Source organism: Colletotrichum destructivum, chromosome 8, assembly GCF_034447905.1.
Source record: "Colletotrichum destructivum chromosome 8, complete sequence".
NCBI lineage: Eukaryota > Fungi > Ascomycota > Sordariomycetes > Glomerellales > Glomerellaceae > Colletotrichum > Colletotrichum destructivum.
This window is the reverse complement of record NC_085903.1, coordinates 3438642-3463439: the sequence shown is the minus strand read 5'-3', so window position 1 is coordinate 3463439 and position 24798 is coordinate 3438642. Positions and strand designations below refer to the sequence as shown.

The window sequence follows — 24798 nt, the reverse complement described above, 5'->3', positions numbered from 1 at the left end:
CTGGACGACCCCGGACGGCCACGCACAAAGACAGGCCTGGTTTTGGAGATGGGACCGAGGTGGACGGGTGGCTGGCCGGTGTTAGCAAGGCAACGGAAGAGGTGGCCAAGCGATAGGAGTCAGAGAGGCAAGAGATATGAAAGTCGGATTGACGGGGAACAGTGAGCGAGCTTTTCTGCATCAGAAACTAGGTATAATGCAGTTGTAGGCCGCAGTTAGCACTTAGTCAGATATGATATTAGCCTCGATGTAAACATGAAGACGTTTGCAAATACGGAGACCTTGACAAGAGGGACGCTGAGGGCACGCGTGCTCTCGATTATCTCTCCGCTGCCAGCGATGGTTCGGACATCCGTGTTATTTTCCGCCTTCTCGTCTCGCAAGGCAGCGTCGTATGGCCTACTAGCCCCTTATCTCTAAAAATGCCGCCTCTCGTCGCTGAGGCTTGGAAATCACTTCCCAAGAAGCATCCCAACGTCGATTGAGATGGCAACACCTTACACATTCCTGCCAACTTTCAGAACAACTCATTGATTGAAGAACTGATGCGCGTCATGAAGACTCTTTGATCTTCAGCGTACCATACGAAATGAGCTGGGCTTCCAGTACAACCGAGCTCGCATGGATAGAGAAAATGACATGTAAGTAATTGTTATTGCTATACGCGGAAGTAAAGCTTGACATGAGGGTGACTGCCAAGAAGCAGCACTTTTATAGCATGGCTCTGGCTGTCATAAAAGACTAGGAAAATCCCCCTAGATAGGTCGTCTATCAAAATATATACAACAAGAGATTAGGCCTGCTTGGTTCAAGCTATGTGCTTGCGAATTTAGCAAATTCGCATCAGTTTGTGGCGAGGTCTAGCATGCCTTCAAGTAACGCTCACAACCACCATGCAGCACTGCACTCTCTGCCCGTTCTATGGTTTTATCGCGGCGCTCGTGATGTATGTATTCAACCACAAGCATTGTAGTTCGCAGTCAGCAAACGGCCACAACTCATGATGGCCTCCCCTGCTTCTCACGTAGCCTATGAAAGGCTACTCCGCCGAGGCTGCTCGGCACATCACCGCAAGACCTTGAGTCCGTGACTAGGTGGTCGCCGTGAAAACCCCTTTGGAAACTGATGAACGTCTGGTTATTCTTTTTTCGGAAATACTTGAATACAGTCAGTATCTTGTCGCAGCAAGAAATAAAGCTCCGGGAGAGAATTGACGATTGGGAGGGAGATTGTCAGGGCCGCTATACAGAGTGAAGAAGTCAACGACAAGATAGGGGAGACTTGGTGACAAAATTCATCTATACCCTCCCTCTTCCTAGCTATAGGAAGCTAGAGGCCTATATATAAGAATACCAATCCCCCAGACAGAGCTCCAAGGGAGCATCAGTGTCCTAAGGGCCTATCCTTAGGGGGCTGTCGAGGCCGTCCGTCGAGGGTGTCATCCACTCCGATAGCCGAATCCATCAAGATCTAGGCAACCGGCGGTACCCTCCTGAGCTCATGACAGAGATTCACTGACACTTGGAAAGTGTGTTGCTGCCAGATGAACTACGACAGTCTCCAGAGACGGTGATAAAAGGGAGTGATCAACAGCGTTTTATCTGTTTCTGTTGATCTAATCCACTCCAAGTACTTCCTTCTCGATCAGATCAGATAGGCTATGGCTTCTTTCCAGTACGGTCGCTGCCGCTTGGTGAGATTTGTTGGATCGAGAACCGGGAGACTCAGGGTCAGAGTGGCGCCGAGTGAGAACTAACGAGAATAAATATAAGACAAGGGATAGCAGTACGGGTTCCCAGGGATATCCCCGTTAACTCCGCTCCCGCTCCCCCGCCATTAACTCCGCGGCTCGCCCTCTTTAAGTATTACCTGAGGTGCCGCCGATTTGAAGGCGTCCTCAGATAACACATTAAAACCTCTTAAATCGAGACAACAGTCCCCTTCCCCAAAAGTCACTTCTTCAACGTTTTGCAACATGGCAGCAGTCAAGACCGCTTATAACCTGCCCGAAGATGCAGTGTGGTTTAGTAAGTGTCACTGAGCTCCTACCAAGCTGGCCACCTTTGCCCAACACTTCCTTGACTTACTCTTGAATCTTTGACTAACATACTCCGCTTTAGTCACCGGCTGTTCATCTGGCATCGGTTTGGCCTTGGCACAAATTGTTGCTTCAACGTCGACCCAGCGCGTAGTTGCCACAGCACGCAACGTATCCAAGTTGACCAGCAACCTTCCGAAAGACAGCCCTCGGGTTCACTTGACGAGCCTTGACGTCAGCAACACCGATTCTATCAAGGCAGCTTTTGACTCCGCGATCGCCAAATTTGGCCGCATCGATGTTGTTGTTAACAACGCAGGCTATGGCCTGATGGGTGACACAGAGTCATTTGTTACTAACGCTGAGGACATGGACAAAGCTCGCAAGATCGTTGAGACCAACTTTTGGGGCACTGCCCAGGTATCTGCGCACGCTGTACGCGTCTTTCGTGACGAGAACCCCAAATCAGGCCAAATTGGCGGTGTGGTCCTGAACGTCACGTCCATTGGTGGTTTCGCTGGATTCCCGGGCAGTGCTTTCTACCACGCTTCCAAGTTTGCTGTCGAAGGCTATACCGAATCTTTGAGTAAGGAAGTGCGACCTGAATGGAATAGTAAGTTTCAAGTTTCTTCACACTGTTTCGAAGCGTTAGTTCCTCTTCTACATACCCGAGGCTGACCCGTTTCCTCAAAAGTCCACTTTTGCATCATTGAACCCGGTGGCACAAAGACCAACTTTGCAGGCGACAGTATGTCGTGGCTCTCTCCACACCCCGCCTACACTGCGCCAGACACACCTACAAGGCTGCTTGAAGGCTACGTCAAGAGCCCAGATATGCAGTCGACCTGGGCTCCGAGCGAGCATGTTGCCGCTGCTATGTACGAGGTCGTTAGTCGAAAGCAGGCCATTCCCCTTCGATTTCCCACTGGCGCACCAGCGTGGACGGTAATCAAGACCGAATGTGAAGAGGTGGACAAGGCACTGCTTGAAATCAAGGAACTAAGCTTCTCAGTAGACGATGGCTCGATCAACAAGAGTGGCGACTTCTTGAAAGCTTTGTAAAGAAAAGACAGTGCGCCAGTTGTGTTCTAGCTATTGCAGCAGTATCCTCTACACTTTGATTAATGAGAAACAGGCGTTTAATGTTGCTACCATGCTATCTGCATCACCCCAGACTTTGTGGCTATTCAATTCAGTAAAGGCTACATCGAGTCGCTGCATGTCCCCTGTAACCCTGGCAAAGTCGGATTGGATGGTAGACAGGCTGGTGACTGGAACTTATGGCACGTAGAGTTATGTACTGTACTGTGTACTGACTTATACAAATCTCCCACCAGCTGTCGAAGAGTATAGCTGGTTTCAACCAATTAGTTTATGCATGCTTAACGTTATGGCCCAATTGAGCAATTCTAGAAGTGAATCCTACATCAGAGAAGTGTTCCAAGCCAGGAAGATCATTTTACGCGCTGCACAGCATGTATCTATGTCAACGTCAAGCAGTTGTGACGTCAATGGGGCCAGCAAACTGTTAGATCAACAATGGAGTTTACGGACATGTAAGCAGAAATGACCATGTTGAGAGACAGTGTCAGCCGCGGATTTTAATTTGCCTCCAACGGTGATGCAATTCTCATCAACGAAACCAAATAAATTCTCCCAAAGGATAATTGTATAGACTCATCAAAGTCTTCATCAACACGCCTCATCTTGACATTGTTGTCGGTTTCAGCGTCGAAATCTTGGGAGTTGTGTTTGTAAACTGCTCTGGAGCTTGAATACGCCACTGCCTTCGAACCCTCGGATATCGTCGAGTTAACTACACTATTGACTTTGACACGCCGCTCTTCGCCATCAAGGCCTGGGATGCCGCCCGGGATGGTCACTAAGAACCTCGACCACAAACATCCCGCTGCGTTATTAGCAAGCCCAATTGTCTTGGTTGAACAGGGGCGTGGAACCAAAGGTGTACCAACAAGTCTTAAACGCCCACGCACGGCGAAGCGTTACCGAACATATATAAACAAGCCACGATGTGGACGTTGGCGCGGCCTTTGCCTTTTCATGTTGGGTTTAATAGGGTTTGGTTTAATCCGATTCCGGGTCAGATCGTTCGCTCTCGGTCTCGGGGCTTCAAAAAAGTCCGCAGGCCGCACCTCTCCCTTGGGAGGTTTCACAATGATCTCGCAGGAGCCTTTCTGTGTACCCAGCGGTACATCCCAAGGCTAAAACCTCGCACTGGGAACCGTCCCCGCGGGTCTGTTGCCACACTCTAAATAACTTAGTTGCCGTCTAAGTTAAGGTTCTCCCTGTGGCTAATTTTTTCCCCTAAAGGCCTTGCTTGGAAGGTGTCAGCCTTCTGCCTTTCCACTTGGGGTTACGATCCTTTTGTGCAGCAACACAACCGATGCCTTGTCTTCAACCTCTCCAAAACTTGCTCTTGCTTGCAGCCAGAGGACCTGCTAGCTGCGTGGCTCTAGAGAATAATTGTGCTATTACCCTTTCCATCATTCATGCCCTCATGTTTCAATCGGCAATTCACTGGCAACCGCAAGTCAAGCTGTTGGCTGTCGAAGTACGGGACAAGTACTCTTCATGTACCTGATGTTTTGAATGTGAATGGGGAGTCCTTGTCCTGGCCTTCGGCTTGTGGGGTGAAGGTTGCACGTGTGCCCTTGGTATCAGCCCGGTTTAGCCGTCCCAGTTATGCTCTCGGGATTGCCTACCGCGTTGACAGCTGTCAATTGCAACCGTTTCAGCAGCCTTAGAGTACTCATTCATGACTGTTGTGATTAGTTCTGTGAAAGACTAGGCTGAAGCAGCTGGTCCCTGTCCTAGTACGTACAGATTAATTCAACATTCATGATTTACCTACACAAGAATAGCCACTGACCTGGCTTTCTCGCCTTCCCCTCCAAGAGCCTCGTCCTTGGTTGATTACGTACCCCGCGTTGTCTGCTGATCCCTACAAGGCTTCTGCTTGACTGCGGGCCTTGTTGCAACTCTCAAACATCCCAGCCAGAGTCTCTTGAAAAGCATGGTGGCCCCACTTAGGGAAGAGCCGAGTACACCGCAACAGCTGAACTACCCCTGACTTCTACATAAAGTTGAAACTCATTGCCTCGCTATCAACAGGGAACGCTTGTTACAAATGGGATAAGCGACTCTTGTAAACTTTAATTAACAGACTTGTGATGGGGAAATGTGGGAAATGTGGCTACGTGGAAAAGTGTATTTTAAAACCGCCTGAGATCGCCGTGGCGCCGTCGAAAAGCATGGTTTCTGAGACCATTCAAACCTTGTGTGATTGCCTGTTCAGTCTAACCAATACTCAGGAAACCAGGATGTTCATTGGCATGATCTCATGATGTTGCTCTGCACAATGAGATCAGATTAAGTTGAATACGTCAACAAAGTCAAACCGTGTTCAGATTTCCCTGCTAGTCAGTCCGCGCCACGGGCAGACTTCTACTGTAGTTGCAGGCAAAGATTTGCCTATAGATCGGATAAACTGGAGCTGAGCAGCCACACTTCACTCAGGGCCAGTACATCTAGCTACTTGCGCACTTAGTCAGTCGACTTCACAGCCGCGTTGCCGAAATCCGATCTGACAGAGACAAGGGCTTGTCAGCCTAACCCTGCGTAACACCTGAGCCGCAGGCGGCGCCTACAGCATACCACAATAGTCAGTGATCGGCAGGAAAAAGGGGTCTGTCTCAAAGGAACTAGGTGTTTCCTTACGAACAAAGCACGGCACTGCCGATTCAGCTGGCAAGGCGGACGGTTTGTGAATACGATCAGATGAACTCGAGCCGGTTTCTCTTTTTGGTCTCGCTCTAGGCCCGGTTGTGGCCAAGAGATGGAGCCCTCCGTCCAAACTTAGATCCAGATGCCGAGTTCCAGACCTAAGGACACCTTTTGTTGTATTCCCACAGTATCAGCTAGTCAGTTAATGCCCGCTCTTATCTCGGTTCTCAGACACTCTTATCCTGTAAATTATCAGTCTGAGATTGATAACACGAGGTGCAAAAGACAATACCAACTGGAAAATGGTGCAAAAGGTCGCGCCTGTTAGTATCTCTCGGCTCGTATGTTGCAATATCTGTTTCTCTCTTTCGGACCGTGACTGAATCTGAAATGGCACCGGTACGGCGCGCTCACGATGGCCTGGTCTTTGCCGCTATCACGGGCCGTCGCCTCGGGGGATTTTGCCTCGTCATGGCCGTGGTGCTCGCCGGACGAACCGGCGAGTTGCTGGCTGTTGTGCTGGGACAACACTGTGATCCGGCCGGGTTGGCAGGAGTCTGGAACACGTCGATCATCCGCTATAGCCACCTAGATATTGAAGAGGGTATATTGCATAAGACGTTATACGCCCCAAGAGCTGCACTGCCTGGGCCGCGTGTCATGTACATCAGGCAACCGGCAACGGAGAACTAGGCACACCGAGTGATCCGATGAACCCTTCGTTTGACTCTAATCCAACAGACCCGAACATACGATCCTTGGATGCCGAAAGTCGGCTTATGAGTCGAAATGTGGTTTCACCTTACCCCTTCATTTCATGCGTCGTTGATTAAAGAACTTTCCACTTTGGAACAGTATCTTGCTGATCATGGTCTTAGGCCGTATGCGAGACATCTAAACATACCGCACTTGAGTGCCTAGCTAGGTCTCATGACTACCAACATCGCTTAACAAAGTTCGAACTAGGGGCCTGGTGTTGATCTTTCTCACGCTCATCATGAAGAGACTCATGCCTAAAAATACGACCTGTAGTCGCTTCAGAGTGAAGGGCAAAAGATTATAAATACCCTCTCTTTCTTCTTCAGGATTCCAACTCTTCTCCTCATCACTCTCAACAACATCTTCATTCAAACATCTTCAGTTCATTACCTTCCAGCTCCAACGCTCTTTTTCTCCAACTTCAATTTCCAACTCCAACTTCCAACTCACCGCAACAATGCAGTTCACTACCATCCTCATTGCTCTCCTTCCGGCACTGGCTGCCGCCCAGAACCCGCTTTCTAATACTGCATGCCCTGCCGGTCAGCGCGATACCTGCCCTCAGAGCAGCGATGGCGTCAAGCGATGCGCAGTACTGTAAGCTGTTCCATTCAAGGCCAACATGCAAGAAGTGATACTAACATACTGTTTGAATTGTAGGAACGGGGCAAACCTTTGCGTTATTGACTGCCAGTCGCAGTCTGTCTGCCGCACCCAGTGCCAGCAGCAGGGCCATGTTAACGGATTCTGCACCACCGGGTATGTATGGTTTCTTCTAGTTAGACATTCAATGATCTAACCTTTGGTACCTTTTTAGCGACAACCCTTGCATCTGCAGCGACATCGACCCTGGCTTCTAAGCCAACCATTGGCGCCAACGGCCCTTACTCAGTTTGGGCTATCCCTATATCTGGGATAGGCAAATCAAGGGACCTTAGGCTTTTTTTTTTTTTTGGGGATATTTTACCTGTTGTTTCATTTTGTCTGCTGCTGTACAGAGGAGGTTTTTGGAACTTTGGCTAGCCCTAACTTATCAAGCTTCTAGATGCAGGGGTCGACGCCTGAAGCCCCTGCCACTGTTAGTCTTGCAAGGTTTTAACAGCTTCCTTTAGTTGTAGACAATAAGAACAGTTCACTTTAACATGACCCTAGCCTAAACACATGATGCTAATCAAAGGCTGAATTCTATTGGAGTCCTTAATTGCACGCATCTCTAAGCGTTTGCTTTACATCAGCAGAGTGTAGTAGCTCCCTAGTCCCTATAAAAAGGTAACCCGGTGGCAGCAGTCATTGACAGTGATTTAGATGAGAGGTCGCTTAGCAATAATCAAGGCTTGCACCTTAATAATAAGGGATTTAAAAGGCGCTAAGTAGGCTGGAGATACAAAATTAATAGGATGTTAGTCGTTGCATACAAGGAGTTATATAACTACTCCTTAGACAGTGTAGATTACAACTAGCTGCTACTAATCTCGCCTAATATAGTTAAGTCTATGCCTTTTTAAGGGTAAGCTAGCTCTGTAAAAGCATAGCAAGGCCTTTTATCTATAGGATAGAATCTTACAGAGTTGTATACTTACTACTTATTTCAGTTTCTATTGCAAGTTTGTAACTACTAGCGACAGCTCCTAGATACCTAGCAGTGGTTGAATGCAATGGATCTAATTTGCAAACGTACCTAATTTGTCTCAAAAAACAGCGGCCTTGCAGGCTAAGGTGTTGTCCTACTCAAGTCGGCCGAATTACAAACGTAGTTCCGTGTGCGCGCTGTCACTCAATCTCGCAGTCTATCGGCGGCATCATGATACCAATTGCTAGCAAGTTTCCATGAGCAGCAGGCATCGCGTAGGGAAGTGACAGCCGTCCACGGTTCTCTACCGTTGAACCGTAGGCAGCACGTCAGAATGGTTAATGTAACAGAAAGCGGCAATGGCCATCCGAATAACACTGAATCATTCATTTTGAGCCGTCACATCACGCTGCACTGTCAAATCTAGCAGTTCTTCAACCCGGTCTCCACCAATAGGATTCGGACGGTTTCTCTACGAGTCATTGTTGGACCCGTCCAGTCACACTAAGCAGTTTACCCGTCCAAAGTGTCCATACTGCAACAAAAGTCCCTACAGCCCCCAACAGCATTGGTCGATGGGCCCGTTGCCGTTGCCAGACTTGTTGTACGAGGTGGCCTCGCCATTTTGACATTGCCCGTAGCTGCCGCCCTCGTTTTTTCTCAACGGACAACTATTCGGGGCGTCTTCTCTCTTGCAACTCCCGCTGCGATTGCTATTGTTCCAGCCGACGCGCTTATAATACTGGCCATATGCCTGGGTGATTTGCAGCTTACCACTGTCGTCCTCGACATCTATCTACCCATTCTTCGTTGCGAAGGCACATTGGTTGTTGAGATTAATGGGCCCAAGATCACAATCACCACCATCCCGGTTGCCCTTGTTCCCAATTACCCTCTACTCCCACTTGCAAATGGACAGTAGATGTGTGAACATGCAAAACGCACAAGGCATGACCGTCGCTCTTGATCGTACCGGTCTCGAGGTCAACGGTGGGATTGAGCCACTGGAGCCCGGTAAAGGAGGGCTGCGTCGCTCACTCAGCGAGAGCTAGCTAACCATTGCAACTCCCACAGATTCGGGCTGATGTTGTTGTTAGTCTATCACGGGTTGCCAATCCAGAGGCTATGCTCATTCGAGTCAAGATCCACTCTGTATGTTGATATTAAAATTTGAAAGTTGATCATTTAGCTTCTATTCTTTCGAAACGGGGCCAACACTCTTCTACGCCATACCCACCACAACTCCGTATGGAGAAACTATTACTGGGTTGGCGGGACTCACTACTGCGGCCCCAGCCTCGTCCACGGTTCCGGCCGCTGTGGTCGCTTCCGCAGAGGAGATGATGCCGACTATCGATTCCCTTCTGGAGGTGAGTACTGTCGCCAGCGTCAACACCACCGAAGGCAAGAAGAAGACAAGGAGGCAGCGGAGGAGCTCTCCAGAAAACAAAAAAGACTCTCCACAGAATACGGTACAGAAGTTCGGCCCGCATGCCACGGGGATGTCCCCTGATTGTCCTGCGTACCAGTACTCTGGGCTCTTCAAGCTTCTCTACCAGAAGGTCGACCGTGACAAGAAGGACCCAAGTGGCTTTGATATCAACGGCCGCAGGCACTCGGCGAACAATCACGGCATTGGTCTTAAGTAGCAGCTAGACAAATTCTGAGACATCTTGCGTGACTCCGGAGAAGTCGATACTTACTTAAGTTCAAGTAAGCGATTTCTTGACCTGGAACCCTAGTCGTGTCGATCTCAAGGACTGCAAGCTTGAGCGAGGAAACAGCTAGCTGTTGATTCAAGCGACAATCCTTATTGGCCGATACTAGACCAGTGAGTAGTCTCTTTTTTACATTCTCTGTTTCTTTCTGTTTTGGTGATATCTTTACTGGTCAATGAAGAATCCGTGGCGAATATGCAAAACAGCCTAGAAAAGTTGTTCATGTTGTCACGACCGTGACAATGAACCACAATAGGGGCCGAGAAAACGACAGCAGTAAATTACTAAACCTTGTGAGTCCAAACTGTCTGTAAAACATAGCTAATTGATTGACACACTTGCTCCGCGAGTCTCTGAGCACTTGAAGCAAACTTGACATATTTGTTTTACAAGCCACGGTTCACTTTCATGTGATCCTTGTTCGGCGTGTGGTCGGGGGCACACATCTCAAATACATGTATGGTTCGATCGCGAAAAGCTACAGTCAGTTTATACAACAGGCCGTCATGAGAAAAACTCAAGTAATAGTAAAATAGTGTATTTATCCTATGCTAGATTCGTTATTAGGTTCCTGCGTCATTGGCTGGAGAGAGGGGACATTTGACCGTGGGCGTCGTCCTCTCTTAGCCTTGGGGCGTTGCACACTACTCGTAGCGTCAACTGGCGATTCCTCTCTGGTACTCCTAGAAACCTTGGTTAGCGCAGTTCGTGTTTACTGGAAGAAAGCGGTGCAGGGCGACTTGCTCTTTATCCTTGAAGCGCCGTCGTTTGATCATTTGCAAGGCCTCCTTCCGCATATTACAAGAGAAGTGCTCGTTGAAATCAAGAGTGATAAGCTCCCACATACAGTGGCGCTTGGTATGCCGGTAGTGATCGAGGAGAAAGAACAGATACTCTTCTTGGTCCTGGCGTTTGGCGTTAGCACTCACGCTAGGTACGGAGCGGTCCGGGACCTGTTGGGCGTTGGCATGACTCGGAGTGAAGTAGCCCAGGCAATGGATGCCCATGCGTGAGCAATTTTGGCCTGCTCGGTTGGTCAGCACCCCGGGAGTCAGGAGATTGGATGAGCTTGAGGCGGCGAAGGCGCCCATGAGACAGCGAAACCAGACTCACATGAGGGACGACCTTCGTCACATGGCATTTTGCGGATCTGACATGTCTTGCAGCCAGGTTCATTGTGTTGGGTGTGAGGAGTATGCAGCTGAGGCCGTGTGGTCATGACCACATGAGAAGGATTCGGACGCGCCACAAAGGCAGGCGTCTCGAGCGGATCCGAAGCTGGAGAGATGGGAGCGGATGCTGTCGTGGTGGGGGCGTTGAGGGCATCAAGATTAGGTGGTGTGGGTGGGTGACTAGAGCGCGACGAAGTCATGATTACGTCGTCGTCCGGGTCGCACAAGACATTTTGCAGGGCCATGACGGAACAGCGGCCGGGCTGAGAAGTGTCGGGGCGCGGTGCTGATGTGGCGGCAAAGCTGTTGTTGGTGCTGGCGAAGCTTGAACTGCTGTGGTTCCTCTCATGGCTGGCGAGGTTGTTGAAGGTGTTGGGATGTGACGGAGTGGGTGAAGGCGACGGAGGTAATCTAAACACGCCATGACGAGCGGCGGAAGATGCGGCGGCTGAAGGTGGTGCCGGGCCTTGAGTTAGGTTTGGAGAAGGTTTTGGAGCCGAAGCTGGACCTGGTATGAGACCGGGACCGTGACCGGGACCCGGACCGGGACCCGGACCTGGAGCCGCAGCCAACCGGCGGTAGTAGGTTGGCGGCGGCGGCGGGTGTTGTTGGGTAGTAAATGAATAAGGTTCGAGACGGCCAGCAGCTAGGGCGGCGTCATGGCGCGACAAGCGAGACAACGTCAACGGCATGGACGGGACTGACGTAGGAGGCGGAGGAGGAGGAGGAGCAGGAAGAGAAGAAGGAGGAGGAAGCGCAGCAGCGAGGGAAGCAGAAGTGGCGGAAGCAGGCCGATGAGCCTCGGAAGGGGATGAAGAAACAAGAGCGGAATCGGCGACGGCGACGGCGACGGCGGCGGCGGTGGCGGCAGCCGGCCGGTTGTCGGCCGCAACGGTGACGGCGGCGGCGGCGACGGCGACGGTATTTTCGTTGGCGGGCATCCGCATCGTGTCTCACTTTCCAGTTCCAACAAGTCTACGTCGGGCACACTCTGCACTGCAGACTTCCGCAGGGTGCGCGAGCGGGCGAGTAAGGGGAAACCCAAGGGGGCGGAGACGAGACGGGATGACTTTTGACACGTGGAGGAGGCGGCTCCAGCCTCCCAACCTCTTCTAGGTAAAAAGCAAAGCAACGCCAGCAGGAAGTATTACTGCACACCCAGGAGGTAATTAAGCTAACTGTTGGCTGGGTAAGCTAAGCGCCCACTCGGCTCCTCTCTCTTCTGGGTCGCCTGGCCGCGCCTCGCCTCGCCTTGCTCACCTCTTCTTGTCTGAGCCATTTGTCCGCGCAAAGGGGAAAAAGGGACGGAACTTGACTGGACTGGAGCGGTGGTGTGGGTTCTGGAAACCATGAGAGCAAGGGGGGCGAGCCAACACACATGCACGCACCGAGCGGGAATGCAAGTAAACTCCTCAGCCCGTGTTGCTCTACACCCCCTCTGTTTTGTCAGCCAGTCCACAGTCTTTGGTGTGTGTGTGTGTATGTGTGTGTGTGATTTGTGTGAGACAGAGAGAAAGGGAGAGAGAGAGAGAGAGAGAGAGAGAGAGAAAGGGGCTGGAAGGGCGCGCGAAAAAGAGGGAGAGTGAATCCAGAGTAGCTAGCAGGACCCCTCTCTCTCCTCTCCGTCTCACACACAATCACACACTTTCTCACTTGCTCTCATCTCCTTCTCCCCTGGCCTAGACTAGCCTCCCTCCCTCTCTCTCTCTCTCTCTCTCTCTTTCTCTCCCTGCCTTGGTCATGGGTGGCCACTATAGGTAGGGCATGACGGTCTGGACGCGTCTTTCCTCCGTTTCTCTCCTCTCTAAACGAGGCAGGTCTCCAGAACTGAACCCACTCCCCGGTCATAAGGCCAGGGATTTCCCCCAATCACGTCAATGGCGGTTAGAACCCGTCCACTTTGCCACGGAGGACTCGGCTGTGATTGGGTTTCTGCCTCTGCCCATCTCGGCCAAGTCCAGCAACGGCCAATTATCCGTCATAACCCTGTCTCTTGTCTCTTAATCCTTGCAAAAACGAGGCTCTCCTATTTCCGTCCACGGCTCTTGTCTACCCTTCACGTGACGTATCAGTCTGTCTTTCTCCACCTGGTGGGGAGCAGCTCATTCCCGAACTCGGGAACCTCGGTCATCCACAACCGCCCAACGTGCCAATTTTTTATCTTGTTTTTCTTCCTCTGGTCCAACGCCTCTGCGCCTCTGCGCCGGCATGCTCTACCCACTTTGGGACCAACCGTGGAACAACGGGAGCGTTGTTAGGTTTAAGGTTAAATCCTGCTACCACTCACTGCTCGGGACAAAGTGCCAGGATTGAATTGCACCGTAAACAAGCCAACATGTTCCATCTTCGATGACCAAATAAATGCCATTGCTGCAAATGGATAACAGGGGGGCCCCGCCCAAAAGACTGCGTGCTTGAGATGATGCGGCTAATTGGTGTGACTTCCGCCCTGTCGCGCAGCCTTATCTACCATTCTCACAAATGGAATTGGTTCTGGTTGCAAGAATTATTGCATGTGCCTCACCCTGTCCTCCGACCAAGGCAGAAAATGGAAGAGACGCGCGAAAGTGGAGGAGACACGCGCAAGCAGTATATACAACCATCAGAATTGCGCTCAGTCTTGTTAAATAATCAACATAACCGTTGTATGAGCACACGCCCACAGTCAGACGCATGCAGCCTTCACTGTCCAAAGATGCTGCTGGTGACTCGCGAGCACGAGCATCTTTTTCCTAGATTGCATCAACTTTCTCCGAGGCCACGTTCTTTCGCCCATCGCCACTGCCTGTCATCTCGATGCCCGCTTCTTTCTCGGATATCGCAGCCCTGGCCTCCGCATCTTGCATCGAAGGTTGAACAAACTCTCTAAGCGTTTGCTTGTCAAGCTACGAGAAAAGTCAGCTGTTTGTTGCTCGGTTTCGCGAAGTGACCGCTTCGAGCCTTACCTTCCATACTGTCCACATGTATCCGAGCATGACGAAGCAGCAGACAATCATGACTATGCATCCCTTCCTCCAGTACGGGGCTTCGTCGGCCGAGTAGAAGACGATTCCCCAGAAGGTGTAGAGGGTCATAGAGCCGATGTTCATGCAATACACAGTGACGCTTCGCACTGCGTCGTCGCCAGTCCTCTGCAAGATAATACTCGCCCAGCCAAAGATGAGGGGATTGACCATGTAGGCAGTTCCAGAGAGATAGAAGGCAAAAAATGTGCCGGCGAAAGGAATGTCGGGGATGATGAGGACGATGGCACACACGAGCTGCAAAACGACGGCGAGTATTGCCATTGGGATGCGGGTTCCCGTGGCATCCATATGCCATGCTGCAAGCATGTTTGACACGATGCCAACGGCCTGAACTCCGAGAGGGTACGTGTTGATCTGGCTCTGCGTGAAGTGGCTCGACTGATACTTCAGCCAGATGAGAAAATTGTTCTGGACGGCCCAGGCTTCCAGAGTGGCGCAAACCGGAGACCAGAACAGGAGGATCCAGCTTAGGCAGTGTCAGCGGCGTATCCTTCTTCGAACAACGTGAAGCGCAAACTTACAATGTACGAGACAACAGCAGCCGCTTCATCAACGAGAGCGGGCTGATGCTGTGCCCCCCTTCCTTGATGGGTGGGAGGCGGCTGACTGCCAGCTTCTTCTCTGATTCGCTCAAGTAAGAGGCTTTTGTGCTTTCAGGGATGTCTGGGAAGTAGAAGAAGCCAAAAAACGCAATCGGCAACGTGATGATTCCGTCTAACGACATGTTTGTGTTAGTAAAACAAGCCCTCAGAGGAAACGGGATGATGGTGAAGGGACTCCGGTGAGACCGACCGACGAGGAACACCCATTGCCAACCACCGAGGCCCCCGAGTCCACCCATGCCCTTGTAGATCGCCGCCATCATGACGCCGGCAAACATGGTGCCTACTTGGCCCGACGCGGTGAAGATTGCCGTTCTCTTTGCAATCTCTCTTGGCTTATACCAGGAGCCAATGATGTAGATCGTCCCGGCATATGTGCTGGCTTCGGTGAGTCCGAGAAAGAAGCGTACGACGCATAGCTGGGTGACGGTTTTGACAGCAGCGCTGACCATCTGTTCCCAATTGTCAACACACCAGACACTACGTCGCATATAACTCAAGCCAATCGCAGACTCTGCAAGAAACTCACCGTGAGACAGGCCCAAACAACCACCATTGAAGGCAGCCAGATGCGCGGAGGTATTTTCTGGATGATCAGTCCATGAGGAATCTGACCAATGGCCATGCTTCACACCGACTTGTTTAGATACCAGGCGTTGCCATTGTCAATCTGCATTTGAATGCTCTTACCCTGCAGTGGTGACCGAAAGAACAGTGTTGTAGTCGTGGCCCGTCATATGGAGAGCCTCGCGAAGTCCAGCAACCTGTGACGAGAGCGTCAATACAAATCGAACAGGGCCATCAGGACCTCCACTCAGACTCACATAGGCGTTGGCAAAAGCTGCGCGGTCTGTTGTAACGTAGATGAATCAGACACACAGCTCAAGTAGACCAGGTAAATATGTCAAGTCAAGTCTGCACTCACCTAGAAAGTTGAAGAAGTAACTTAGACAGCAATATGTCTGGTAGTTACCTTTGTCAGCACGCTTGCTCAACTCGGCGAGAATGTGGTAGTTACCAGAATGAAGAAATCTAATCATGTCAGTCCCAGCTCGTGCCGGGTTTGCGTTCTTGACGTACCGATTTTCTGCACGAGGTGCCTTTCTTCCTTAGTTTTGGCTTCATCGCCAAGGAAGAAAACTGCCAGTCGCTCTGCGCGTCAGATCCAAAATTCAACCAAGCTATGATTGTGTGCCAGACTGTAATACATGCCTCTTATTTTCTCTCCAAAGTGGCTCCTATTGGCAGACATGGTGGGAAAGTGTTGACAGGCCGCTTTGCACAGGAGATTAGATGTTCCAGCTTATGCAGTGTGAAAAGAACAAGAAACAGTTTGTACGCAGAAGAAAATGAATGCGAGCGAGGCGGGAGCATTGTTATACCGTGCAGTAAACCGCCCACCCTCCTCCCCCCCCCGGTCTGGAAGATTATCTTGAAAATCTGATAAATCTCCTCGCTCTTTATCCCGCGGGGTCCACCCTCTGTGACCCTTACCAAGCTTTAAAGGTCTTAAGCGACCCCGAGGCTTTGGTCGTATCGTTCCCAAACTTCCTGTTTAGGGGAACTTGAGCGTAACCGAACTCCATGGGCCCATTATGGGGGGGCATGGCATCCCAGTCATTGCTGACTGAGGTCGAGTCATACGAAAGGTGGGTGTAGTTTACACTAGTGGCCCGAATAGCCGACTTTCGTCCTCGGCGACTAAGAAATCAGTCGAGCCTCTAGAGTGAGAGAGAGGCTTGAAGAGTTGTGAGAAGACCCGTAAAACAGAGTCCGACGTTCTCTAGGGCATCAATCGTAGCTCGTGTCTCCAGGTTTTATGGGAGCCGCTCGGTAGTAAAATGAAGTTTGACATTTGGTGTCGTGATAATTTTGAGAAACTGCCAAGAGCTCCATAAACGACCCAGCATGGGGAAACCTTAAGTTTGCCTGAAAGGCTGGGTGACAGGCTCCCCGGCCTTTTGGGCGTGCTGTTCCACATATGTCGGGACCTTTCATTGCACCGCTTCCATATACCTACCCACTCACCCACGATGTCCTGACTATGACAAATGCAGTCTGCAAGGTCACCGATTATCGGCGGTTGAAATAGCTGTCACAACTTTCTTAGACGGTCGGTTTGGAAGTGAGACCGGGCTTGGTATTTAGGCTTGTTTACATGGATAAACGTCCACATGAATCAGTAACAAAGAATAGGAGCTTTACTCACCCTTGTTGTGTTTATAGGCCCTCTCTCTTCTGTTACTAAGCCTAACAACTTTCTCTCAATCCAGGTCACGGCTACTCGAGGTAACTCTTTCAGGAACCCGGATTTGGCTGACCCTTCGTGGTACTGTATGACATTGCGCAATCCACGATCCACGATCTTCGTCAAGCACACACTGCTGGCCCAGTCCCTGGTTACAGGCGGATTACATCAAATGTTGACCTCACTCGCATCCAACATCATTCACGTCTCCAAACACAGCGACGTTGGAGAAGTCAACAACCTCATCCGCAAACGTTATCAGGGACAGGTTGATTTGGCGTGATCCCTCCCCGGGTATCGGCACCGGTCCCACAAGCGCATCGTTTCCGGTGTCTGACTCGGCCGTGCAGTTGACGGAACCGTCATTGACGTTGCCAAAGATTGAAATGCCGGATATGTCGATAACCTCGTCGGAAAAAGTAATGAGTGAGATGGAGATGGAATCGATCTGGCTCGTTGGTATGCCGAGATTGATAGGTCCAAGGATCGAGTTCGAAGCTTGACGACGAGACGGACTAAAGCCCACGACGACTCCTAAGGCATAGGAAAGAACAGCCAGGGTTTTAAAAGATTTCATCTTGATTTCTGAGTCTCTAAGAGATTCTGGTAACCGCTTTGAGTGTGGGTATTGAGAGGATGTGAGATGCTGAGGGTTGGCAAGTTGGAAAGCTATGCATAAGGGGGCTTCGGGCCGTCTTTATATGCTTGTTCTACCCGGTCTCTCAAGCCCTTATTCCTAATCTTCTCTGACAAATGTCACTCTCTGTATAGGAACAAATCGCGATCAAATTTCCTGATTGTTGACCGACTTACGAACTTGCCTAGCTGGGTTAATGCGTGCCAAGCTCCTAAGTTGAGAAGAGTTGACCAGGAAATCTGCTTCGAATGGTGACCAAGACACAAGAAGTGACAGGTCCTATGCCCTTTTCGGAACGTGATAGGTTTGGCAACCGCATTATCACGGGCAGTGCAACTAGATCTCATAGAAGAGTTGCATCCTAGAGCTGCAAGTAATCTAATCGCGATGAATCGACCTGCCTGTTTCTGCTTGAGTTCTGCCAAGACCTGAAATGGCGATGGCTCCCCATCGCCGAACCAAAATAGGGAAAAGCGCCGGCTATGCTTTTTGATTCAAGGTCTCGCTCGCGTTTGCTGAAGGCCGTAAACAGGGCAGGTTGTTGCCCAACGCCCGGCGAGACTATGTCGAGCGACCCCGTCGTGAACGACTGCAAGCTTCTCTTTGTCCCCGGTTCACGACGCCCGCGACATGGGCCATTCCTCAATCTCAGGCACAGACATACACGAGCAATCCTCTTAGAGCTCGCCGTATTTATACCGTGTAGGCTGGTTAGCATGTATCAGTAGACCGATCAACATGATGTACCTCTGATGCTTGCTTGTGCAGATTTGCTGGTAGTGGATGGAGCGTTTTAGCCCATTGACAGGTCTTTTCTTCTGTCTGAACCTATTTGTTCCTCAGGTTCAATCCTTACGGTAGTGAGCTATTTCTAGAACCGATAGATTACAGGACCAGCTGTTTTGTGACAGTGCATTCACGGTAGCAAGTAGTACCTAGGTGAAATGCAGCGAGCGCACGAAATCCATGTAATGTAGTCCGTGCTAATGACATGCCTTGCCGAACTTTCTCAGCCTGTGATAATTGTAAGGAAGAGGTGTAAGATAGCCAGCAGCCATGGATAACAGCGCAGCCAGCCAGAACGCAGGGTCATCGAGCTGGATGTTTCCCCCTGTCATGTGATAGTCTACAGCATTCTCGGCTGCTTCCATCGTGATCATGGATATCATGCTCATCCCCGCCGCAGTCTTGGCGGCGACCAGCCAGGGCAAGCGATCACGACCCAACCTGAGGAGGACAGTCTCCAGTAAAAGGGACGTGGAAAGTCCGCAAGCCACTGAGTACACAAGCTAGTCAGTCAAATTGCTGCATGAGAGAAGAGTGCAACAGATGATTACTCGTCAAGAGGGGGGAGATAAAGAGATGAGGAGAAATAAGAGAAATACGCAAAAAAAATGAAACAAAAAAGGGAAAAGAGGAGGAAACTCACTAGAGATTGCCATCACAGTCTCTACTCCCATCTGAGGATGGAAAGCTTGGAGGTACCACATTGCCGAAAAGTCGCCAAGGGTGCAACCCACAAGGCACCGCAATGTATTGACGCTTGAGCGACGCCAGGTCGTCCGTGAAGTCCAGAATTCGCGGGATAATACACCGGGAGGAATGACCTGGTCCTGTTGCTTCTTGTTGCAGCACGACGACTGTCGCCCCGTCTCCGTTGTGGTTGACTTGATTTGCCGGACGGGATGAGCTCCGAAAGACCGGGCCGGCAGGTTGAGACGTGATGGACGGGCTAAGTGTGGCCAGCATCCATAATGGCGCACCACGGAACTCGCCATGGGGGACTTCAAGGCCATTCTGGAGGTCCAGCACCTTGTCATAGCGGTTTCCAAAGGGGAGTGGGTGCCTTTCACAGGGGCTAGGATGCGAGGCAAAGCGCGCGTTGCATCTGCTCAGGTGCGGCGAGCGCTTTGTGTGGTAGAAATGCTTGGTTGCGTCGCGCCCGTTGTGAGTTGGACAACTGTGTCAACTGTGCGAAGGCCTGCGAAGGCCCCGCCACAAGGCCCTCTCTGTTACCTCTTTCCTGGGTGCCTAAGGTTATTCAACGGCCCGTGGCTTGCAGCATGCGGCTTGCGGCTAGCGGTCCGGGGCCTGGAGCCCGGAGCCATTCAGAGCTGCTCCAAAAGGCCTTTCTCTGCAAGCGCCGAGTCATATTTACCTAACCCCCCTCAGTCCAGCTAAAAGCTTCCACCATCATATTTGACCTACCGGTCCAAAGGAAAACCTGGACGCAAAAGTTGCCGGTGAGGGTGCATGACGTAGGAACCAAAAGTGGGGGGGGGGATTAGACTCTTAGAAAAGCAAAGTGCTTGCTTGCTTGCTTGCAAGCCTCCCCCTCCCCAGAGCTGTCGGTGCAAATGCGTGCGAAAACTCACCTTCCAAGACAATATGTTGCCACGGCGGGATTGGTGCCCTCCTTTCAGGGCCATGCGGATCTGGCTTGGCGCTCGGTGCTCCGCCTACCCCGAGATTTTTCCATATCGCTTTGCCGGGACATTTGGTGACGGGCAGCGTGCAACCGTTGCGGTGGGCTGCGGTGTAGCGTAGCGGCCCGCTCCTTAGCTAAGGTACAAGGGGGTAGATTGTCTCCTCGCGGCGGCTATTTAGTTACCAAGGTAGGTAGGTAGGTAGGTAGGTAGTTTGTTAGTTGGTTGCTGACTTACCCCTATACAGGTAAATAAGAGAAGATCTCTTCTGCTGTCGCGGTGCCTCAAGAGTACATAACTGCCGGTTGGGAAAACGGTCTCCATCTTGCCAGCTCCAGGTGTTCTCTAGGAGACTGTCCCCGCCATTTCAGTCTTCGCTGCATACAAATTTATCAGCACAATGAGAGCCATCAGCAGCGTGAGCTTGACTCTGGCGGCAACGCTCTTCTGTCATGCGGTCACAGCTCGCCTGACGACTGGGGAGAACGGAACCCATTTTACGCTGGCAAATGACCGGCTCTCCGTTGTTTTGGCCAAGTCAAACGGCCATATCGTCGATGTCGCTCTCGACGGCCAGGATCTCCTCGGGCCCTTGAACGGCAACAGGGGCAAGGGGCCCTATCTCGACTGCTCATGTATCCCCTCGGGGTTCTGGACGCCTGGAGGAACGGCCGAGTTGCAGCTCGTCAACGGCACCGACTCGTCTGGCGTCCCCTATGCCGGTCTCATCATGTCGGACAGGTTCGCACAAACGAACCAGACGCTCTCGCAGTATTTCTTTCTCCACGGCGAGGAAACGGGACTGCACGCCTTCTCCCGCCTCACCTACTTCAACGCCACCCTGCCTCTACTCCGCAGCCTGGGCGAGCTGCGGACTCTGTTCAGGCCCAACACGCCGCTCTGGACTCACTTCTCGACGAGCGATGGCAACTTCGGCCCCCTGCCCCTCGCCGACACCTTCACCCAGGCTCTGACCGTGCAGGACGCCACCTCGTACGTCGGCGGCAGCACCAACGACCCTTACACACAGCAGTACTCGGATTACTTCACGAAATACTCCCTGTCCGAGCCCTGGCGCAACCACGACGTGCATGGTCAGTTCAGCGACGGCTCAACCAGCGCCGACGGCAGCACCTTTGGCGCCTGGCTTGTACACAACACACGGGAGACGTATTATGGCGGCCCGCTCCACTCGGATCTGGTTGTCGACGGTATCGTCTACAACTACATGGTCTCTGGCCACCATGGTGCGCCGATGCCCAACATCACCCACGGGTTCGATCGCACGTTTGGGCCGCAGTTCTATTACTTCAACAAGGGGGCTCCCGGAGCGTCCGTTGGCGAGCTGAGAGCCGATGCTGCGCGGCACGCCGACCCAGAGTGGAACGCAGACTTCTACGACAGCATCTCCCATCACGTCCCAAACTACGTCCCATCGACGCGCCGCACCTCGTTCGAGGGCAAGGTCGAGCTTCCAAGAGGCGCCAAGCGGCCGATCATCGTCTTGTCCGAGAACAAGCAAGACTTCCAGCTCAACGTCTTCAACACCGCATCTCTTCAGTACTGGGCGGAGATCAGCGGGTGTGGCAAGTTCAAGATCCCCCGTGTCGTGGAGGGCAAGTACAGAGTCACCGTCTACGCTGACGGGGTGTTTGGGTGGTTCATCCAAGACGACGTCGAGATATCTCAGACCGCAAGCAGCCAGGCCCCGTGGACCTTCAAGTGGGACGAGGAAAGCGCAGGGCAGGAGGTCTGGCGCATCGGCATCCCCGACAAGTCCGCCGGCGAGTATCGACACGGGTACGCGCCCGACGTCTCGAAGCCTTTGCAGCCGGAACAGTACCGCATCTACTGGGGCAAGTATGATTTCCAGCAGGATTTCCCGGACGGCGTGCGGTTCGACGTGGGCAAGAGCCAAGAGGCGCAAGACCTTAACTACATCCACTGGTCGTTCATCCCCGCCAAGGGAAACCATCTGCGGCAGGAGAATTACTACACGAACGTGAACAACTGGACCATCGTCTTCGACCTCGACAAGGACCAGCTAGGCCAAAGCAAGACGGCCACATTCACCGTCCAGATTGCCGGAACCAAGACCGCCAACGGAAACTCCAAGTGGACTGTCACGGATCATCCGTACAGCAACCTCCCCTGGACTGTCAACTTCAACGGGCTCTACGAGTCCACCTGGAGAATCCCGTACTGGCGAAGCGGATCTTGCGGCGTAAGGAGTGCCGTCGCATGCCAGAACATTGAGAACAAATTCACCTTCTCATCTTCTATGCTTAAGGAAGGCCAGAACGAGCTCACCTTAAGCCTGCCGTTCAACGCCAGCAGCGTGGAGACGGCGCTGTTGCCGGATGCTCTCTACGTGCAGTATGACGCCCTGAGGCTTGAACTGGCGTAAGAGCAATCGCACAGCGTGTCAGAAAAAAACTAGCTAGAGATGTTAGCACTCGTAGGGGTTTGATAATACGAGACAAAATACCTACAATATTCAGACTTAGCCATTTCCTTCTGAAGCGGGAGCAGAAAAGAAGAAGGAAAACCTCCATCCCGTTCGCCCCGGATCACATCCGGAGGCGGCGCCGAATCGTTAGAATTGCAAGGCCAGTTTCTCCAACAACTTTTTTGAAAGAAAACTGGAGCTTGGGATTCGTAAATTCTGCTTGGAAAAGGGGCCAAAGGTGGAGATAGATAATGGACCTACTTTCCCCTTATTGGACAATGTTAGGGATCTATCTATATTGCCTAGTTTCTAGCACCATAGTCTCTTACTGGCCAAGGGGCATCAATAAAGGCCTTGGATCCCGTGCAAGTATCAGCAAGTGCTGCCTTTGCTTCCACGCTGTTGAATGGTACGCAAGGTACTCCCAAGTCCGCGTCCAAGCCATCACATATAACGACTGGCTTCCCACCACACGGACTTGTTACGTTGAAGTCCTTGAAGCGGATGTTGCTGCACAGACCGTCCTCGTTTGTTGAGCAACTCACGCGCGCAACGGCGCGGCCGCGCCTCCCGCTTGAGTAGCCCTGGAAGTTCTCGAACAGAACGTTGCTGACCTTCATCTTGGAGGGGAACTTGTTGCAAGTCTCCTCGTCGATGTTGAAGTAGCAAGAGTCGAGGAAGATGGGCCAGTCGTCGTTTGCCGAGTAGAAGTTGCGAAAGGTGATGTTGTCCACGAAGCCCGTCGCCACGTGCTCCCCAGCCCACACTTTGATGCGGGCCCCGTTGTTGCCGTTGAGCATCCAGATGTTCTCAATCACGACATCCTTGACGAAGACAAACTCTCCCTCGTACTGACCGAGGGAGCCGAGCGACTGTCCGTGGGAGTTGTTGCAGTACATGGTATCAACGTGCAGGTCGGTGTTGTTGGACTTTGGCGAAAAGCAGTCGTCGTCGGAGTCGACCCAAACGCGTTCAATCTTGATATGTTCAACATTCAGCGAGTTGAAGAAGTCTCCGTTCTTGGGCTCGACTGTGGCGTTGTTTGACTTGGCCTCAACGATGACGTCCCGGTAAGTGATATGCTTGGCTGGAACAGGCGAACGTGTGAGCAATATGCGCAACCTGCGGAATCCCAAGGCGGGTCGGGTCACCTACACTCAACGATGAAGTTGTGCCAAACCGGCGAGTCCTTCATCAGAATTCCCTCAACGTGCAAGTTCTCGGCGTGTTCGGCGTAGAACAGGATTGGTCGGAGATATGCGTTGTCCGGGTCCAGGATTCTGTTCCAACAGATCAGCTTTTTAAGTCCAGTGATGAACTGAGACCCATCGAGCTCCCTGAATGCTCGAGTGCGGCGGCCACATGTGACTTACTCTGCGCCAGAAAACTCGTTCCACCATCGCTGTCCCTGCCCGTCCAGCGTGCCTTCGCCAAATATCTTGATGTCCTTTCCGCCCCACTTCCAGAACATGAGGGAACGCTGGAACGGGTGGTAGAAGGCGTTCTTTTGCCAGTACGGGACATCGTTGGTGAACCTAATGGTTCCCTCGAGACGCACGTGAATGTCGTTCAGAAACGTGAGATCGAGGGGCTTGCCGATGACGAAAGTCTGCCCCTCGGGCAGATAGACCGTTCCGCCATTGTTTGCCTTCTTGATGGCATCCAAGAACTCGGCGGAAATGTCGTCGGTATCGTCACGGGAAGCCCGAGGCGTGAAGGTTTTGCGGCAATTGGGCGCCCGTTTCGCGACGGGATGTTTCTCGCGGAATTCCTGCACGTTGCGCGGAACATGAGAAAACGCGTCCACAGCCGCCGCCGCTGCGCCAGTGGCAGCGACGAGACTGACTAACAAAGCCGAGAATCTCATGGTGTGATTGTTGGTATGAATTCCCGACGAGAGTAAGGAGCTGATGGTCTCAGAACATCCATCAACCTGGATGTTTGGAACGCGAGGGTCTTTATAGTCGGCGATCTGAGCCCAAGACCTCAAGACTGTTAGTGTTCAACCAAACTCAATTCAAAATCCGTTGACCATTGATCTGGGTCAAGCAAGGGGCCTGGAGACTCGTCGTCGGTGTGTCGAGGCCAAGACATGTACAAAGGTGGAACCCGAAGCTAAATTGTCCCTTTCTGTTGTGGTGATTGATGGGATATCACGATGGCCAAGACGGATAAAAGTCTCCATGATAAGCCGCCAAACTCCCCACGCCGACAAAGAGCTTGTCCAGTCCATTGACCCCGCGTTGAGCCAACCCGAAATGCCAGTGCCGAGATGAGCATGACCCCAGATTCTTCTCAACGTCGGATAACCGGATGTCTGCCAATTCACCCAATTCCCCTCAGATGACGCGTTCAATAATACGTTTGAGCTGTTACCAGCTCCTTCCGAGGCTCTCTCTCTCTCTCTCT

General features: G+C 51.8%; 9 protein-coding genes across 9 annotated transcripts; 4 read left to right on the top strand and 5 right to left on the bottom strand.

Annotated features, from left to right (window-relative positions):
* The first annotated feature begins 1907 nt into the window (after positions 1-1907).
* Positions 1908-3171, top strand: CDEST_12909 (Putative short-chain dehydrogenase/reductase SDR, NAD(P)-binding domain superfamily). The gene is made up of 3 exons (XM_062929065.1): positions 1908-2027; positions 2121-2651; positions 2733-3171. The coding sequence occupies exons 1-3, from the start codon at positions 1976-1978 to the stop codon at positions 3098-3100; spliced, it is 951 nt and encodes a 316-aa protein (XP_062785116.1). The 5' UTR covers positions 1908-1975; the 3' UTR covers positions 3101-3171.
* A 3690-nt stretch (positions 3172-6861) lies between these two features.
* CDEST_12908 (uncharacterized protein) lies at positions 6862-7682 on the top strand. Its single transcript, XM_062929064.1, has 3 exons — positions 6862-7138; positions 7202-7300; positions 7359-7682. Exons 1-3 carry the CDS (start codon positions 6999-7001, stop codon positions 7399-7401), a joined length of 282 nt encoding a protein of 93 aa, XP_062785115.1. The 5' UTR covers positions 6862-6998; the 3' UTR covers positions 7402-7682.
* Positions 7683-9454: 1772 nt separating this feature from the next.
* Positions 9455-9760, top strand: CDEST_12907 (uncharacterized protein; the record flags this gene model as incomplete). Its single annotated transcript, XM_062929063.1, has 1 exon — positions 9455-9760. The coding sequence occupies one exon, from the start codon at positions 9455-9457 to the stop codon at positions 9758-9760; it is 306 nt and encodes a 101-aa protein (XP_062785114.1).
* Positions 9761-10351: 591 nt separating this feature from the next.
* CDEST_12906 (Putative zn(2)Cys(6) fungal-type DNA-binding domain-containing protein) lies at positions 10352-12514 on the bottom strand. The gene is made up of 3 exons (XM_062929062.1): positions 10943-12514; positions 10574-10853; positions 10352-10512 (listed from the first exon to the last, which is right to left on the bottom strand). The coding sequence occupies exons 1-3, from the start codon at positions 11946-11948 to the stop codon at positions 10371-10373; spliced, it is 1428 nt and encodes a 475-aa protein (XP_062785113.1). The 5' UTR covers positions 11949-12514; the 3' UTR covers positions 10352-10370.
* Positions 12515-13435: 921 nt separating this feature from the next.
* On the bottom strand, positions 13436-16022 carry CDEST_12905 (Putative major facilitator superfamily, MFS transporter superfamily). The gene is made up of 11 exons (XM_062929061.1): positions 15842-16022; positions 15710-15769; positions 15648-15661; positions 15555-15591; positions 15454-15479; positions 15320-15393; positions 15159-15255; positions 14820-15081; positions 14549-14741; positions 13947-14493; positions 13436-13886 (listed from the first exon to the last, which is right to left on the bottom strand). Exons 1-11 carry the CDS (start codon positions 15879-15881, stop codon positions 13734-13736), a joined length of 1503 nt encoding a protein of 500 aa, XP_062785112.1. The 5' UTR covers positions 15882-16022; the 3' UTR covers positions 13436-13733.
* A 1036-nt stretch (positions 16023-17058) lies between these two features.
* On the bottom strand, positions 17059-17454 carry CDEST_12904 (uncharacterized protein; the record flags this gene model as incomplete). The annotated part of the gene is made up of 1 exon (XM_062929060.1): positions 17059-17454. One exon carries the CDS (start codon positions 17452-17454, stop codon positions 17059-17061), a length of 396 nt encoding a protein of 131 aa, XP_062785111.1.
* An 860-nt stretch (positions 17455-18314) lies between these two features.
* Positions 18315-19723, bottom strand: CDEST_12903 (uncharacterized protein). Its single transcript, XM_062929059.1, has 2 exons — positions 18944-19723; positions 18315-18790 (listed from the first exon to the last, which is right to left on the bottom strand). Exons 1-2 carry the CDS (start codon positions 19332-19334, stop codon positions 18498-18500), a joined length of 684 nt encoding a protein of 227 aa, XP_062785110.1. The 5' UTR covers positions 19335-19723; the 3' UTR covers positions 18315-18497.
* A 445-nt stretch (positions 19724-20168) lies between these two features.
* CDEST_12901 (Putative glycoside hydrolase, family 28, pectin lyase/virulence factor) lies at positions 20169-24422 on the bottom strand. Its single transcript, XM_062929057.1, has 3 exons — positions 23763-24422; positions 23545-23669; positions 20169-23476 (listed from the first exon to the last, which is right to left on the bottom strand). Exons 1-3 carry the CDS (start codon positions 24254-24256, stop codon positions 22692-22694), a joined length of 1404 nt encoding a protein of 467 aa, XP_062785108.1. The 5' UTR covers positions 24257-24422; the 3' UTR covers positions 20169-22691.
* Positions 20176-22348, top strand: CDEST_12902 (Putative Galactose-binding-like domain superfamily, galactose mutarotase-like domain superfamily). The gene has a single exon (XM_062929058.1). It carries the CDS (start codon positions 20341-20343, stop codon positions 22345-22347), a length of 2007 nt encoding a protein of 668 aa, XP_062785109.1. The 5' UTR covers positions 20176-20340; the 3' UTR covers position 22348.
* Positions 24423-24798: the final 376 nt, after the last annotated feature.